General features: G+C 37.5%; 1 protein-coding gene across 2 annotated transcripts in view; it reads left to right on the top strand.

The window, feature by feature from the left end:
* MYLK4 (myosin light chain kinase family member 4) overlaps positions 1 to 15,965 on the top strand; it is a 153,736-nt gene extending 137,771 nt beyond the window's left edge. For both annotated transcript variants that reach the window (XM_069103607.1, XM_069103606.1), the window contains 3 exons: positions 4,805 to 4,957; positions 5,798 to 5,876; positions 12,156 to 15,965. In XM_069103607.1, coding sequence (XP_068959708.1) covers positions 4,805 to 4,957; positions 5,798 to 5,876; positions 12,156 to 12,221 — 298 coding nt within the window. In that variant the 3' untranslated portion in view covers positions 12,222 to 15,965. The remainder of the gene's footprint in view (positions 1 to 4,804; positions 4,958 to 5,797; positions 5,877 to 12,155) is intronic.
* Positions 15,966 to 18,035: the final 2,070 nt, after the last annotated feature.

Raw genomic sequence — 18,035 nt, 5'->3', positions numbered from 1 at the left:
ACAGTCAATCAAAAGAGATTACACCCATACAGGTGGTAGACGAAGCAGAAACCTCCACGTTAGGCAATCTGGACTTGCTCCAATGGCCCCCGGGGGTACTTCCATATTAGGAGAACTGAGCACGGACAGACAAGCCCTTGTTACATTTATATAGTGAAGTCAGTGAGAAATGGGGTCCAGGGAACCGTCCTTAGAGTCACAAAGACCCCAGTTCAAGAGCTACCTCTGCCCTGTGTGACAAGGTAACTTCTCAGCTGGCTCAGTGCCATGGGTAACTCTCCTAGACATGTTGCAGTGAAGGTGGCAATCTGCATTATGGAGGGAGTTTTCTTGTCTAGGAATTCCTTATATGAATGAGATCACACTTTTGGTTTCTAACCTTCAATACAAAGTAATTTTGAGGTGTATGAGAACAGACACTACTTTCTAGGAACCAATATACAGATGTAATGAATTCCTTCTTTCTGAGCTAACTTACTGGAAAAGATTAGCTCCTTTTGTCCCCCTATTCCTAAGCAATTAATTCATTAGAAAGGGATAATTTACTAAATAGTCTCCTGATGTCACAGATAAATAAGTATTACTGACCTTAATGTTCAGATATGACAGCTGATGAGTGATCACTATGGGTGTGTGGGTGTGTCTGGAAAGTACTTTCCACACACAGAACATGTGAGGGCTATTCTTTGATTTGTGGCTTCACTTAATTTACCAAGCCCTTGCGCTGTTTTCTATGTGACCTTCAGCTGGTGGCTGGTCTGGTGTTTCTGTCTGCTGCTGTCTGGGATGCTGATTATTGTTTGAGGCTTTGCCTCAGGATGGCCTTAAAGCAAGTCTTCTGACATTGACTGATTTGAGAAAAGTTTATCCCAGTACTATTTGGTTGGCCTAGATGAGAAAATGGGGCTCCTGGAAAAGTATTTCTGTGCATTGTTTATTTTGACCAGATTCTTATTTTTCTTTAGGTAGCTTTAGATAACTGTGACCCTCTAGTAATACATGACACTGTAACCAAGGTGTTTGCCTTTACCAAAGTGACAAGGTAACTGCCTGTGGGTACCATGTGATGGAAGTTACAGTTTCACACCCCAGTCCAAGCCCTCCTTCAATTTCACCATCACCACCAAAGCCTCCCAAAAATAAACTGTAAAACAGTTTGAATAACTTGTATTTCAACATTCCTATCCTGGAGATATGGGTGGATTTGTGACCAAATAAAAATGTGCTGAGTCATCCTTTCCTGCTAGTGGTATAGTAGATAGAGTGCTAAACCTGGAGTCAAGAAGACCTGAGTTCAAATCCAGCCTCATACACTTACTAGCTGTGTGACCCTGGGTCACATTACCTCTATTTCAGTTTCCTCAGCTGTAAAATGGGTATAATAAGAGCACCTACATTCCAAGATTGTAAGAATAAAATGAAATAATTTTTTAAAGTGCTTGGCCTAGTGCTGGGCACACCAAAGATGCTGCATAAATGCTTATTTCTTTTGTTATGATGTTCTTTCTTTGTCATTATAAATAGTAGTCATCAGGGTTTCCTTGGCATTCCTCTGTCTCAGATGCCCTGTCTTTAATTCACCTGGGGAATTCTCTGTTCTCATCTCTGCCTCCCTGCTTCCCTGGTTTCCTTAGAGTCTCAGCAAAAGTCTTATCTTGTACAGGAAACCTTCCCCAGTCTTCCTTAATTTTACTTTGAGATTACCCCCAGTTTGTCCTGTTTGTACATAATTGTTTGCATGATGTCTCCTTTGTTTGACTGGGAGCTCCTTGAAGGCAAGGCCTTAATTTGTGTCTTTCTTTGCATCCCTAGTGCTTCACACAGTGCCTGGTGCATAGTTGGCTGACTATTCCAAGTAAATTTTCCCCAGGGAAACATAACAAAGTTAGTTTTACCCTTGTTGACTGGCCCTTTCTACTGCATACCTGCTCTGAACTTAGCTTACAAGACCTTGACATTTTTTGGTTCTCTTGACATCTTTCTGGCCACTCTTTAAATATGAAATTCCTCATTTAGTTTTCTGTCATTGTTATTTCATACCAAAGTTTGTATTTTTGTCAAAGAACTTTGTAAGTCAAGTTTACATAAGGGTATGATAAGAAGACTCCAGTCAGGAGGCATGACCTACAATCTGCCAGTTACTCCTTGCTGGCTGGCTACTTTCTTTGTTTGTTTTTAATAGTCATTTCCTATTTATTCTTCCTAACTTTTTTTTTTGGTCTTATCATTCTGAGTTGTATGGTCATACTGCTCTAGAAGGCATTAGCAGATCCAAATGTCAACTAATCCCCTATCTGTGACTGCCTGGTGGACACTCAAAAAAAAAATTAAGAGCAGTAAGTTTCATTTGTAAGGGAAAGTCTATTGAAACAAAGAAAAAATAGAAATAAAGATGACTTTAACAACAGGATGTTGAAAAGTGCATGTGACAGGTAGGAACCCCATTGATGAACACTGGGATATGCCCCAAAGTCTAATTTGCAAAACAAGTTAGCAGATCATTGTCTGAGTGCATGTTCCAGTCACAAGGTTAGATGTTTCAGGGGAACTGAAAATTCTGAAGTCACCAAAGGGTGTTTCCATGGGAGGTTTTTCCCCTCACTTTGTGCCACCGTAATCACCAGCTATTTTCTATTTAGGATTTACATCTGAGGTAATAGAAACTGTTATTTTTAAAAGGCTATGGTCAGTTGACATAACTCATCTGTATATTCAGTTCAACAATTATTTATCACTTTAAGGTTTATGAAGCCGTTTCCTCCTACAATTTCTCTAAAGTCAGAAGTGTAAGCATGATTATTCCCATTTTAAAAAATGAGAATGCTAAACTCAAAGAGTTGATTGACTTGTTCAGGGTCACACCAATCCAAATCCATCAATCAAAAACAAACAAGCAGTTATTATATGCCAGGCCCTGTGTGTGGTGTTGGGAATAAAAAAAAATTAAAAAAGTAAAAAATTTCTGCCCTCAAGGAGCTTACATTCTAATATGGGATTATGAGTAAGAAATAGGACATAAAACCAGGTCTTTACTCCAAACCTAGTGTTCAATTCAGTTAAAAAATATTTATTAAATGTTTGCTTTTAAGGGCGACTATGTGGCATAGTGAATAGAACACTGGCCCTGGAGTCAGGAGGACCTGAGTTCAAATTCAGCCTCAGACATTTGACACACTTACTAGCCGTGTGACTTTGGGCAAGTCACTTAACCCCAAATGCCCTAAAAAAAGTGTTTGCTTTTAAAAGACACTAAGCTGGATATTGGGTATTAAAGAGAAAAACATAATAGTCTCTTGGGTAGTAGAATATGCACGCAGATAAGTTTAATTACATTGAAGAGACAAAAGAAACAAAGGAAATAACAGACAAAATGCTCTCCAAAGCACTTCATGACCCAACTGCCCCCCCATTCTTCCAGTCTTCTTACAACATGTACCCCTCAGTCCAGTGACACTGGCATCCTAGTTGCTCCACAAACAAGACACTCCATCTCTAGGTTCTGGGCATTTTCTCTGCCTGTCCCTCATGCCTGGAATGCTCCCCCTCCTCATTTCCACCTCCTGACTTTGAGTCCTAGCTAAAATTCCACCTTCTATGGGAAGTCTTTCCCAGTTCCTCTTACTTTTGTTGATTAATTCTTGTTTATATCTTGTATATAGCTTGTTTGTACATAGTTGTTTGCAAGTTGTCTCCCTCGTTAGACAATGAGCTCCCTCCTGAGGGCAGGGACTATCTTTTGGTTTTCTTTTCATCTCCAGCCCTTGGCATAGTGCCTAGAACATAACAGGTACTCATCGGACAGTTGCTTGTATCAGTGAAATAACAGGTTCAGTCCCAGCCTCTGTTTCCCTTTTCTATCTTCCTTAGTGCTAGCTCTAATCATATTACTGTCCTTTAAAAATCTTCAGGGTGTCCCTGTTACCTCTAAGATACAAATAACATACAAACCTATACCTGCACAATATATAACATATCCTCTAATGCACAAAATCCTCAGCTGGCATTTATTACACTCTGCAATATGACTCCCATTTTCCTTTACAATCTGATTTCTCATTAGGCCACTTTAGATACATCTAAACTGGCTGATTATCTGGTTTACAGGTTCACCTTCCACCTCTGTGCCTTTGCTCAAGTGATTTGTGTCTGCAAAATATGGTCCAGGCACCATCTCCTACGTTATCCTTCCAGTATCATTTTGTACCTGTTTTTCCATGCACGAGTTGAGTCTCCCTAGTAGAATGCAAGCTCTTTCAGGGTAGAAGGGAGGAAAGAAACAAGCACCTATTATGCGCCAGGCACTTTGCAAATATCTCGTTTGAACCTCACTACAACCCTGGAAAGTAAGTGCGGTCATTATCCTCATTTTACGGCTCAGGATACCAAGGCAGAGTAAAGTAAGGTGACTTGTTCAGGGTCCCACAGTTAGCAAGTGTCTAAGATCATATTTGAAGTCAGCTCTTCCTGATTCTAGACCCAGGATTCTTTCTACTGCCCAACCTACCATGGTGGAATAGTTTTATTTTTATCTTTCCCCCCAGGACTTGAAACAGATGTTTAATGAACGTTGAATTGAATTGAATTCATAGGACTTAGATTTAGAAACCTTATTTTACAGATTGAGGAACTGAGGCACAGAGACATCAGTGGCTTGTTCGAGGTCAAGTATCTGGTGTATCTAGGGCAGAATTTGAACAAAGATGAACCTCACTTGAAGTCCAGGGTTCCAACCACTATACCATGATTGTCAAGGGGAAAAACTTATTTCTAGGCATTCTAAAATTTCTCTGTTTTTGTCTTTCAGGCTCAGTGGATTATCTCCTTTCCTGGGTGATAATGATGCTGAGACACTAAACAACATCTTGGCTTGTAGTTGGGACTTAGAAGAAGAAGAATTCCAAGATGTTTCTGAAGAGGGCAAGGAATTCATCTCTAAACTTCTGATTAAAGAGAAGAGGTAATCCCAACTAATTCCAAAACTTTAAAGTGCATTGGTGGCTAATACACCACGAAATATTCTTAGGAACTCTCAGCCTAATAATCACCAAATGATTTTAGCACTATTTACAATTTTGGTAATAGATAGAACATTATTGGCAGCATTTGCTCCAGTCCTATGTTTTCCAAGAAATAATTTAGCCAAGTACTTAAGTGATAAGCTTTCTATTTGTTATTATATTAAACCATCATTAGTTCATACTTCAGGGGGACAGAAGAGTGAAGCTGGATTTTGAGTTGGATTTTAGAGGCACAGAGCTGCTAGGGAACTTGATTTCCCCTGGATTAGCACTGGGAATAAAAGGAAGCAAATGAAACAGCCTCTGCTCTCGAAGAGCCTATGTTCTAATGGGGTGGAGGGAAGTGAAATGGATATTTAGCATACATACAGATCAGAAAATAGAAAGAAAATCAGGGAGCTCTACATTTAATCTATTCAAGGCAGATAATTTTTATTCCATCCTATAAAGATCTCCAGAAATGGAGATTGTTTGCTTCACCTCTTGCTTCAGGATTTCTTTATCCCCTCAGTGATTAGAACAACACTGAGCAGCACTGACATGGCTGATCGTTGTCTATTTTTCAGGAAGAGGATGAATATAAAAATCCTGTCAGTAGGAGGAATCAGTTGCTTTCATGAGGGAGTAAATGGACAGTATAAATTCATGATTTTTCTGTTATTTTTTACTATTTTCCAGAGAGTGCTCAGATGGAGAATGTCTTCCCTCCTTCAGGAATCTTAGAATTCCAAGGCTGACATGCCTCACTTACTTAACAAAACTCTTATTTTCCCCTTTAGCTGGAGAATAAGTGCAAGTGAAGCCTTGAAGCATCCATGGTTGTCAGACCACAATCTTCATCGCAGACTCAGTTCACAGGTTGCCAACTTTTATATTTCTTGAAGTTTCAAAAACCTTCCTCTTTACTGTGCTGACCAGATGTTAGAGTCACACGCATCTCCTTTGAAGTTTTTTCCATTGCTTTGTGTCATGTTAGCCACCAAATTTTAAGTTGGATGCAAATGGTTTAAACCTTGTTTTTTTTTTTTAAACCCAGAGTTCTTGAGCAGATGATCGTTTCAGATTCTTGGAACTTTAGGGCTAGACTGAACCTTAGACTTCATCTGGTTCATCTCCATCATTTTATACAGGGGGAAACTGAGACCCAGTGATGCAATGTGAATTATCCAAGTCACCCAGCTAGTAAATGGTGGATCACATTGGTATAATTTTTTTTAGCAATCACCTGAGTACAAAAAAATCAGCAGCAATAATAATAGCAAGCAGTTATATAGTCCTTTAAGGTTTACAAAATGCTTTACAACTATTGTGATTCCCATTTTATAGATGAGGAAATTGAAGTAGGTAGAGATAAAGTGATTTGTCTGGAGTCTCACAGCTAGTGAGTGTCTAAGGTTGGATTTGAACTCAGCTACCTCTCTAATGCGCAAAAACAGAGGGACGTATGCTTGCCAAAGGTATTTCTGCCAGCCTATGATCCTGTCAAAGTTCAAATAGATGAGGAATTACTTCTAGATGGTTTGTGGGTGACATTGTACTGGTTGCTTTTGGGTCCCAGAACACAATGGGTTAGTTCAATTAAGATCCTCAATTATTCAGAAAAGACTGGTTTAGCAATCTACAGAGTGAAAAACAAAGTGAATAAAGAATGAACAACTCAAGTGAAATATTAGTGATACTCTAGTATCCTAAGCAACACACAAGTATCAGATACATTAGTAGCCCAAGTGATACTTTGGTATCTGCAAAATACAGTGTGTCCCAAAAGTCTTAATGTAGTTTTAAGTGTAAAAAGCATTAATATCTTAAAACTGTACTGAGATTTTTGGGATGCTCTGTAATTAAAAAACAAAACAAAAGCATCTCTTTAACACATTTATGGAGCATATGGATCATATATTGAAAGTGATAGACCAGCATTGCTTAGGATAAAATGACATGGAAGTGTGATCTTCTCTGGAGGAAAGAGTATTAATAGAATAAATTTATAGTATTTACTATCATGATAATTTAATAATTTAAAATGATAATATTAATTATAATAAATAATATAATATTTAATAATTTTCTATTACTATAAATGCTATTTATAGTATAGTATTTATGGAGTAGTTATAAAAGGGTATTCATATCACTTATTGGTTCACAGATCTATCAGAGCATCAAGTTAAGTAGTTTTTTTTCCTTCTTATTGGTACTCTTCAGAATTTGAATATCTCTGTAATTAACTTCATAAAATACAGAAACCATGGGAGGTGGTAACTGGAGCTAAAATGGTGGGGGAAGATGCAATATAAGAAAAAAAATCACATGAGCAGACTGCTATTTTGGATGTTTTTTTTCCAGTTATTAGCAACAGAGTGGAATCAATAATCTGAATAGAGTAAAATTCTCTTTTATAAAATGAATGTATATAAAGAAAAAGATTTGAATTATGTGATTTGCCCTGCACAAATATTTTTTGTTAATTCTTTAGTGACTTTTGTCATTTACATTAATTTTTAAGAGAAATGAAGAAAAGTACTGGACTGTGTGTTTTTTCAAAATCTCAAATGAAATAGAATATTGTTTTTAAAAAAAATTCTTATTTTCCAATTTATTTTCATCTTCCCCACCCCAAAGATTCATTCTTGAAATGAGACTGGTCACTAATTTGTTCTGTAAAACAAGATTTCAGTTTACATTGAAAAAGTAGGAATTTTAGCTGGCAACTTTGGTTCAATTTCTTTCTCTATGGAGTTGAACTAGATTTTCCTTAAGGTCACTTCTAAACCTAAATTTTTTTTTTTTTGCCTTTTTGGAGGGCAATTGGGGTTAAGTAACTTGCCCAAGGTTACACGGCTAGTTTTTTTGTGTGGGTGTTAAGTGTCTGAGGCCGGAACCAAACTCGGGTCCTCCTGACTCTGGGGCCAGCACTTTACTCACTGTGCCACCTAGCTGCCTTAAATCTAAAATCTTAATGTTAAATGATTTTAGTTTTACTCAGATCAATTCACCCTATAGGACCAAATGAGTGTAAAGCTTTAGACATACTATGCCCTTAACAAATGCAATCCAACAAACATTTAATAAATGCCTACAACGTATGAGGCACCTGCTAGGTATTTCTTAACATTTATGTTTAAAATCCTGAATGTATAAACTATTTCTAAATTCAGAAGGAGTTATCCTTGTAAACTAGTTTCTTTAAAATTCTTTGCCTCTTGTATGTTTAATACTACATGCTGTATTTTTATCTAATTAAGAGTTAGCCCTAATTTACCACTTACCAAATCATCCAGTCAATCATACCTCTTAAGTACCTACTATGTGTCTAATATTGTGCTAGGTCCAGTAGAATCCCATAAAATGATTCTACAGCATGCACGCTCCTCTCTGTTTCCAGTCTAGTTTGGTAAACAAAACTAACATACATTCAACAACTAGAAAACAATTGTGCTTGTGTGGTACTAACTACAAACACAATGGTAGAAGGTTCAATAAACATTGAACATCTATTGTACACAGAGCACTGTGCTAGGTAAGGTGGAGAAAACGTGGTTCATAAACTCATATGGGGCTTTCTATTGTAGTAAGAAGATATGATATATGCAATATAATACTATATGATAAGCTCATTAGAGAATGGTAGAAAAAATGCTATGCGCTAAAGTACAATGTCATTTTTGATTGAGGAAATCAGGGAAGGCTTTATGGAGGAGATGACACAAAGCCCTCTGTGTTTCAAGAAAGGAGAGATGCCCCACCCCATAGCAAATGACTTGAAAATGTGCTCATATCACAACTGAGAACTTAAGCAAAAGCTCTAATCTCTTCCAAAATATCTTGTGACTTTCCTAGAAGAAGAAGAAGAACCAAGGCTCTGCAGCTCAGTAACTGGTGGCCAAGGGCCCTGCTGAAGAGTGTTCCAACTTGGAAGGTTTGTCTGGGCCCCTCTAGTTTTCTTTTTTCATAATATCTGGGAAAGATGTCATGATGAATTCTCAATGGTGATGAAATGGACAGTAACACATGTCATCTGCCTGCCTGCCTGTACCACATAGAGTAGCATCTTTGTACCAACAGACCCAGCTCTAGGCCTTGCTTTTATTCTGTGGCCCTAAAGTGACAACTTTCCTGTATTCACTGAAAAATATCCTAGAACTCAGATTGAATCGAACCAATCCAGTCACCAAGCATTTATTTGGCTTTTGCTCCATGCAAGGTACTGTATTCAGTACTGAGAATGCAAAGAGAAAATCAAGATATTCTTGATATTTGGAGAATGAAAATAGAAAACAGCGCTGTCCCCTAGAGGGCTAGCTTAATTTATCTTGGGAAAGAGAAGGCTTAGAAAAGAATTAAGAAAGGAGCCTTTGTGTTTTGTTTTGTGTTTTTGATTTTTTTTTTGTATACCACAAGTTGGATACAAAGAGCTTTTATATCTATTGAGTAGGAGGGTAAAATTGATGTTTAAGTATGGGTTTTCTCCCCTCTCCTTTTATTTTTAATTTTTTGAAATAATAAATTTGATTGATGACATTTACATTTACATCAGACATTTCCAGACCTACCCTTCACACATAATTCAGTCACCCAATAAGCCCTCTCTCCTAATCAAAAGACACAGATAAATAAAACCAACCAATACAGCGACCCTCCCTTAACAGTATATGCAAATTTCCATTTTCACAATCCCTGAAATGCTCACTACTCGCTGGAAAGGAGAATATAACAATTCCTCACCTCTTCTCCAATGCCAAGATTGCTCATTCAAATTATTCAATGTTTGGTTTTGATTTAGTGTTCTTTTCATCCATCTTATTGTAGTCATATGCATACTATTCTTCATCTTCACTCTGTGTCAGTTTATATGTTTCTCTGAATTCCTCCTTGATTCTTAAAGCACAGGAACAGCTAATGGCATTCATGCAACCATTTATTCAGCCAGTTTCCAATCTATGGGTACTTAATCTGTTTTTTTTAGGTTATTTTTTTGCTACCACAAAAAATGCCGCTCTGAATATTTTTCTGTATATGTATTGGCCTTTTATTTAGTAATCACTGACTTGTGGGCCTAAAGGAAAGTAAAAGAAGATTTGGAACAGCTTAATTGGCTTATCAGGAATGTGAAGAAATTAAAATTTAGGGAATTAGGGAGAGAAGGAGGGAGGGGGGGCTTATTTTTATTTTATTTAGAGGAGGACAAAGAGACTAGATTCTTTTTTCTTTCCCCTCTTTCCTTTAATTTATGCTCTCTTCATGTTTCGTACACTCTTGTCCTTACTCTGAGTGGCCTGGGGCTGCGTGACAGTGGACATGTTTCCCTGCCCTTTTCTTCTCTCACCTTCTATTACAGAAGCATTTTCTCAGCTGCTTAAAAACCATCCATTCCCAGTTGCCACAAACCCTAAGGGTTCACCACAAACCACCTTCCCACCATAAGAAAGGGTGCTACCTTTGAAGCACTGTGGGAACTAGATCAGTGGGAGAAAGTGAGGTTAGAATCTAAGAAGAGCCAGTTACCAAGGGCTGGTTGTGTAGGGAATGGGGAGAGGTGGGGGAAAAAGAATGTGAAAGTCAACTTTCTTAAAATCAAGTTCAAGACTAATGGAACTCCCAATATAGGTCAGGGTCAAACATTGGGCTGATTTAAGATGTAGTATTTCAGTTCTATGGTTAGATTTATTTTCAATTTGTTTTTGGAACAAGATATTATTTTGAGCTTTTAATACATTACTCTTTTGCCCTGGTCATTTGTACTAGCTACCCACTTTTCCTGGGTTCCCAAACATCACATTGTACCACAGAAAATTAACTAAGCCCCCACCACAACCCTGGGAAGAGACATTTTGTACATTTCTGTTGTATTGTGGTTGTTAGCTTTATTGCTGTTGTTAGCACTGAATGAAAATATACAGCAGCTTCTTAGAGTCATTTGGTTGACCATGAAGGACCAGGGAGGTCTATGGCTCAAGATTTAATCTGTTGGGTTTTTAAAAAATTGTTTGTGGGCTATGCATGTGTGTGAAATAAATGCAAATCCAAGCTACTAGTGCTTGAAGCAACTTTGGTGCAAATAAAAGGAAAAAGAGAATGCTTTATACTGCCATCCACCAGTGTCCAGGTTGTTTTCTTGGTGAGGTATGTTACAACCTTAAGATAATACTGATTCTTAAAATCTGGGGATAAACAGCTATTCCAGTGGAAAAATAAAAGACTTTTCTAAGCCATATGAATATGGTTTAAAATCTATATTATAAGTTATAATATATAAATGTCCACAATTTGCTAGAGGCAATTTGATATGTAGAAAGAAATACCATGAAAATCAACCTTACCAACATTTCAGTTCTTGTTGCTTTTATATCCTTGGTCATTTATGAGGATATTGCTTCAGAATCATGATAACCATCTTATATAGGGGATGTTTGAGACCTGGACTATCCAGTGTTTGCTGTGATTATACAAGTAAGTGGAAACACTCCAAAGAATGATGGCCACCCTGCACTTTGACTCTCAGGGTATAGATAACAAAAAATTAAATGAGTCCTGCAAAAATTTGTCCCTTTCCCCAATTCATGTTAAATGAAGTGTCGTTATCTAGCTTTCATTGTTATAAGAAGAAAATAAAATGTCTTGCATAAAAAATTTAAACTTTTGATAAGCAGTAGGATTTGGCAACAAGTTTCTTTTTCATACGCATATACACAGGGGACAATTAGGTGGTGTCAGGGAGCTATCTTACTGAATTCAAATCTGGCCTCAGATACTAGCTGTGTGACTCTAGGCAAGTCACTTAACCCTGTATACCTCAATTTCCTCATCGGTAAAATGAGGTGGAGAAGGAAATAGCAAACTACTTCAGTATCTTTGCCAAGAAAACCACAAATGGAGTCACAGAGTTGGACATAACTAAAATGACTGAACAACATGTACATGCATATATATGTATATTTATGTGTGTATATATACATACACATTTATACATATACATACAGACATAGACACACACATGTGTGTATGTGAGTGAGTGTGTGTGTGTGTGTGTGTGTGTGTGTGCGCACGTTCCTGGGTAGGGAAAGGCATAACCAGGTAATTATTATTTTTTAAAAGTACTGCTGAATCGACAAGATCCTTATTTTGTTTTCTTTGCAGGAAAACTGCTGTGGTTGCTGCCCTTTCGAGGACATTTTGGAAAAATCAGCAGTTCTGATGTTTTGACCCCAGCAATGACTGGAGGCATTTACCAAATGGAGTAATTCCACCTCTTTAACTGTATTACTGAGCTGCTTTTTTTTTTAATTTAAGTAAGGCAGCTTCCAGAAGAAGAAACCAACAGCTGTTGTTCCCAAGGAGGTGTAAATACCAGAGCCCCACATCCTTTACCTCACCTCTGAGATGGTTGCAGTAGTTTACTTTAAGACAATTTTGTCTGCTATCTTGATTTCTTCATCGATGGAGCTGGCCATAATGTCAGCTATTGCTCAGTTAGGCAGGTGGGCTAAAGCTGAAATTGATCTGAGATTTTCAAACCTGAAATTGTGTTTGAAGTGGGGGAGAAAGAATGCTAATAAGTTTTAAACTATGAGTTTTACATAATGGAGATTTTTGTGGCAAAAGTTCTTTTGAATATAGTATGCAGAGGAAACATTACTTTGGCTTACTATTTGGCTTATTATCTTGGAAAGTTCATTCATGATGAAAGAGTTGGGGAAAACTGTCAAAGAGTGGATATTTTATCCCCCTAGATTCCAGACTTTGATCTAATTTTGTTAAGAGTTTTGAAATCATCAATGCATGACTACATCCAAATTCAACAGCAAGCCGGTGAGGTCTCCTTGGGTAAGGAAGGCATTGCTTTTAGTCCTGGAATGATCTGGGGCACTGAGCCCAAATGTTTGAATAAACTTACCTGTGATAGGTCACACTTGAAACTGAATTTATAACTTAAAAGCAAGGAAAATCAGTGCATTCATTTGTTAGCCAGTGAAGATTAAACATTTATGAAGTTTTGTGTGCAAGGAAGACAGATTCCCATTTATAAGCTTCTCCCTACTCCCTGAGCTATTAAGCCATTTCATCAGATATTGAATAAAGGAGATGCCTGTGATGAATGAGCTATATTGCACACAAACTATACTTTTAGAAAAAAGCAGAACTCTTGCCACTGTCTTAAAAAACAAAAAAAAAAAACATGAGATATTTTTTAAAATAAAGAAAATGCCTTCCAAATTCTATATCACTTTCCCAATTCTATGTCAAATGTTAAGTTCAGCTACTTTCTTCTTATATCTGTTTCCAAATAGCTGTTGTGCTGGGGTCAGTTATAGTAATGTCTTTATTTTGGGTCACTGCTCTTTCTCTGATACTGCTTTATAAAGAATTTGGTTACTGGCATTGAAGGTGATTAAATTTTCTTGACATCTCTCACATTTCCAATGTCCATCTGGCATGTCCTTCCAATGTCTTCAAGAAAGACATATGAATAAAATGCTTATTCCCATTTTACAGGTTTGTGGGAACTGTAGGCAATTGATATTATGGAATTTGGCCAAGGTCCCATGGAAAGGTATTGGGAGAGCCAGGCATGAAACTGCCTCCCTTCTCCAAAGTTCTTGCCATCATACTTCTGTCCTTTTTTTCCTCTGGCCTATTCTTTTTTGTTTCAGTCTTGATTTTTCCTCCTATTTTTATGTGACTATGCTTACAGTGTTTAATTTGGTTTCCTTACGGGGGAAAAAAGAGAAAGAAACTGTATGCCTGAAGTCTTATATTACTAGGCTATCTTTAGCTGATGATATGCAGTGTATTTGGAAAGTTATAAGCCAGTACATGCATGAATAATCACTTCTACCACAGGGTCCTGGCATTCATTCAAATGCTAAATAGGACACAAGGGTCTGATTTTAAGCCCCTTATGGAACAGTGTGTTCTACTATGGAGCAAGGAAAGTCTACCCAGATATTTTCTTGCCTGACTGGTTGTAGCTCAAATTTTGATCCATTTTATCAGCTCCATTTCTCTAGATTCTAGCATGAATTTGAGATGTCCCAAATCAAACTGAGGAATTCTGGTCTTGTGAAATTCACCAGTGATGACCCTAAATGGTTCCTGGGTATGAAGTACTTAGGTGTTTAGAAACAAGTTTCTGCTTTGGAAATGCATTTTGTTTAGATTTGTGTTTTAAGATACACAGTTGGACGGGAAAGTGCCCCAACACCAGCTGAGTGCTTTTAATAAGGAAGTTTGAAAGGGTTAGTTTTGCAGAGTTAATTTATTTCAGTCTAGGGCTGTGGAGGAATGTACCATGATTGGTTGGAGCTATGTTGCATGACTCTGTACTTCTGTGGGACTGATCCAACTATAGGTCCTTCTTGTCCAATGTTTTTCTGTTCCAGCAGGTCAGGGATGTGTGGGGGGCATGGGATTGTAAAGCAAACGAATCAGGACAAATATAGGCAAGGACCTAAGTCATTGAGCAGATTATTTATGAACAGAGTTATTGTGACCAACTTTCCAAGGGGATAAAATGACCCTCAATAAAATATTTATCTTACTGCTCTTTTTCAGTTTCCCTCACTCTTAATAATAATAAATAGCATTTATATAGTGTTTTAAGGCTTGCAAAGCACTTTACATATATGTTATTTCATTTTGCTTTCCTGTTGGACATCTCTAATAACTTTGGCAAATGACTAAAGTTGAACTTTGATGCTGTGTTCCCAAAACATAGGCAGATATACCTTGTGATGGAGTCAGGGAAAAGTGCGCACATTTGTAGTTTAAAAGACCCTAAAACTAATCCAGAATCTGTACACAGGAAGATGATTCCTAGTCCTCTGGTTGCTATATAAGTAGCTCTTCATTAGTTTCCCACCTGAGCTAACTTTGTAATCCTGCTCTGCTGTGTCACTGTATATATTCTTGCATTTATTGTTAATAATTCATTATCTAGCTTGGTGTTGACTTCATTTTTTTCCTTCAACACTAACAAAAGAGAATTCTGCATCTATATATGTATATATAATCCAGCACATTGATGTGAATGTAATTTGGAGAGGAGAATGTGTGTGCATGTGGTGTTTATCTTATAAAGATGGTTATATCATTTTTTTCATGATTTGTTCCCAAAATGTGGGTTCTTACCCAATTCTGTCTTTTCTGTTACAAGATGCCATGGGAATTTTGGGCCCACTACATCCCAATTCTCATTACCCAGAATCTACCTTTTATAATTTTGACCCATCCTTTATTTTTTTTCTATCCTTCATGTTCATTTTCCTTCATATTACACTTATATTCCACCTCCCTCCCAAGTCTCAGCCACATTTAAATTTTAATCCCTTCTTGAAATTTATTTCTGTTAACCAGAGTGTCCAGGTGTATTATAAAAAAATCAAGACTTGATGGGAAATTATTCCTATGTAACTGAATTACTTGTTTACCCACTAGGAACTCCAGAACCAGGCTGATAAAGGTGGTGTGCCTTTGTGTTAAAGGTTTTCTCTTTGCATATGATTTTGTAGCTTGCTTCCTAAAGTAAGTCTTGTTGTATCTCCCTGTAGCTTCTGCTTCTCCCTTCTGGTTTGGACTCAGACTAATGAGATTTGCTTTATGTGCATAGTCTTTTGATGACTGGTTTCACCTTCCATGAAGGCTGATAGTTCAATCATTACTAAATGAAGGAGTAAAAAATGATGTCAAACCACCTAAGTGCAAAGTGTAGCCACAGCTGACAAAGGCCCCCATAGTAGAGACACCAGGGCTTTCATGTCAACTGGTGGTCTTTTTTTAGAAGTGACATACAGAAAAGGCTATGCAATGTAGATATTGCTTGTGTTGCATGTACTTCTAGTTTTTAAAAATAGATTTTATCAAATCAATGGTTTTTTGTGTTGACATAAAAATACACAAGTGATTATTATATGTTATACTACAGAATAAAGAGATTTTATTTACATTGTGTCTGATGGACCGGCTGTATTTATTTGAGGGACTCTAATAAATGGGACATGTCTTAATTACATGCAAATAATGTAAGGTCAGAGAATACCCATGGCAAAAAGCATTCAGGTAACCCATTAGTGGTATGATGTTTTTGTTAGTTTGGAGATCCCTACTCAGAAACCTTGGAAGGTCCACAATCTATCACCAGCCACTCTTGCAAAAACCCTAGCCATAATGGAAGTAGAAAGGGAAACCATCAGAATTAGATATTATGCAAAAGGCAAAGGATAGTAATTCCAAACCCAATAATGTCCTTTTAATAAGCAATCTCCAATGTCCTGTTTTCCAGAAAAGATTTGTGTCTAAAAAAAAATTTACTTATGGTCAGCCTTATGTTGTCATAATCTTAAGGTTATAGCACTGCTTACTCCAGACTAAGTTATCCTTTTTCCAACTCCCATCCATTATCACTGCCCAAGTGATGGGTCCATTCTGTATTTTACAGGTTGATCTTCTTGTAGAATGACATGTAGGTCCATTCAGGGATGAGCTCCTTCTCAGAATAATGTCTTTAAATGCATAAAGTAAAATACACAGGATTATAAATAAACCAATTATATTAAAATATCATAAAAAAATTCATGGATTCCAGGTTAAGAGCCTCTGCCTTAGAGAAAGGCTTGAGAATTCCTCCTGAGTAAAACACTGGTTAACTCTTTCAGCAAAGTCCTTTTCTTTACACACAACTTCAGAAACAGGACTCCATCTAGTTGGGGGTGGTGAGTGACATAACACTTCTGAATGTGTTGACCACAACCTAAACTCAGAGTCTCCTAGAATGGAGTTCATTTGTGCTCAAAAAACATCTGTGTACCTTAAGAAGTCATTGTGATAAGCTATACTTGAGTGTCTGCCAACTAGCTGGAGAGCCCTCCAGTTTTCTCACAATAAGTTTGGATGTCCCCTCCTCAAAGGAAAAGTCCTTCCTTGTCTTTGTACTAAAAAGCATCTCAATAGACCCTTGGAAAGTTGGTGTATTAGAAAGGACACTGAGCTTGGGAGTCAGAGAACTCAGACCTGGCTCTGACAATTTACTGTATGGCTGTAGACAATTCACTTTACTTCCTTGGTATGAGATTCTTCATATGTAAATATATCATCTCTAAGGCACTTTGTGTTCCAAATCCCATCAAAGGATAGCAAGTTGATGGGAACATTGACAATTGACCCCAGGGCCTATGTATTTTTGTTTCCTACTCAGTAGGTTGGGTTCCTATAAGTGGGACAGCATCCCAGCAGCACAACCCCCAGTATTCCTTTTTCACATCCTACACATGCTCATTGTAGCTGGAGAGTCACATAAGAGGACAACAATAGATTGAGAGTTGGAAGGGATCACAGAAACCATCTAGTTGAATCTCCTTACTCTATAGATGAATTGAGGCCCAGAGAAGGTTAAATCACTTGTCCAAGGACATACAAGTAGTATGTGAGCAGTGATAGGATTTGAACCTAGATCCTCTGATTCTAAATCTAGCTAAAGTTCTTGGTTCTAGAGCATTTTCTGAGTATCTATTCCAAGGCTGTCTGGGCCCAGATAGGCAACATCTGGAAATTGAGTGGAAGAGGACCATGCTGGCAGAGTAGCCCTTGCCAGTGCCAAGGACAGACACTGGACAGGGAACTAGGGAAATGAAGAATAGAGAAATGCTAAAATATCAGTCAATAAGCATTTATTAAGTGCTTACTATATAACAAATTTTATACTAACTGCTTGTGATACAAAAAGGCAAAAATTCTGTCCCTGTCTTCAAGAGTTCACATTCTAATGGGGAAAACAATCTGTAAAGAACCACAAATATATAGAATACATACAGTATAAATGAGAGATATTCTTAGAGCAAAGTTATTGGCAGTGGGGTAAATCAGAATCCAGACATGAGGTAATGAGGGCCTGGGCCAGGGTGGTGGCTATGTGAGTTGAGAAAAAAAGGAACGTGTATGGAAGATGCTGCGAAACAATAAGACTGGGCAACACCTTGGACATGGGGGAGGGTGTGTGACTGTGAGGATTGGAGGATAACACTG

The sequence above is a fragment of the Petaurus breviceps genome, unplaced genomic scaffold (assembly GCF_028583685.1).
Source record: "Petaurus breviceps papuanus isolate PSGF00001 unplaced genomic scaffold, PetGlider_PUasm1.0 582, whole genome shotgun sequence".
NCBI classification, from domain to species: domain Eukaryota; kingdom Metazoa; phylum Chordata; class Mammalia; order Diprotodontia; family Petauridae; genus Petaurus; species Petaurus breviceps.
This window is presented reverse-complemented; position numbering and strand designations above follow the sequence as displayed.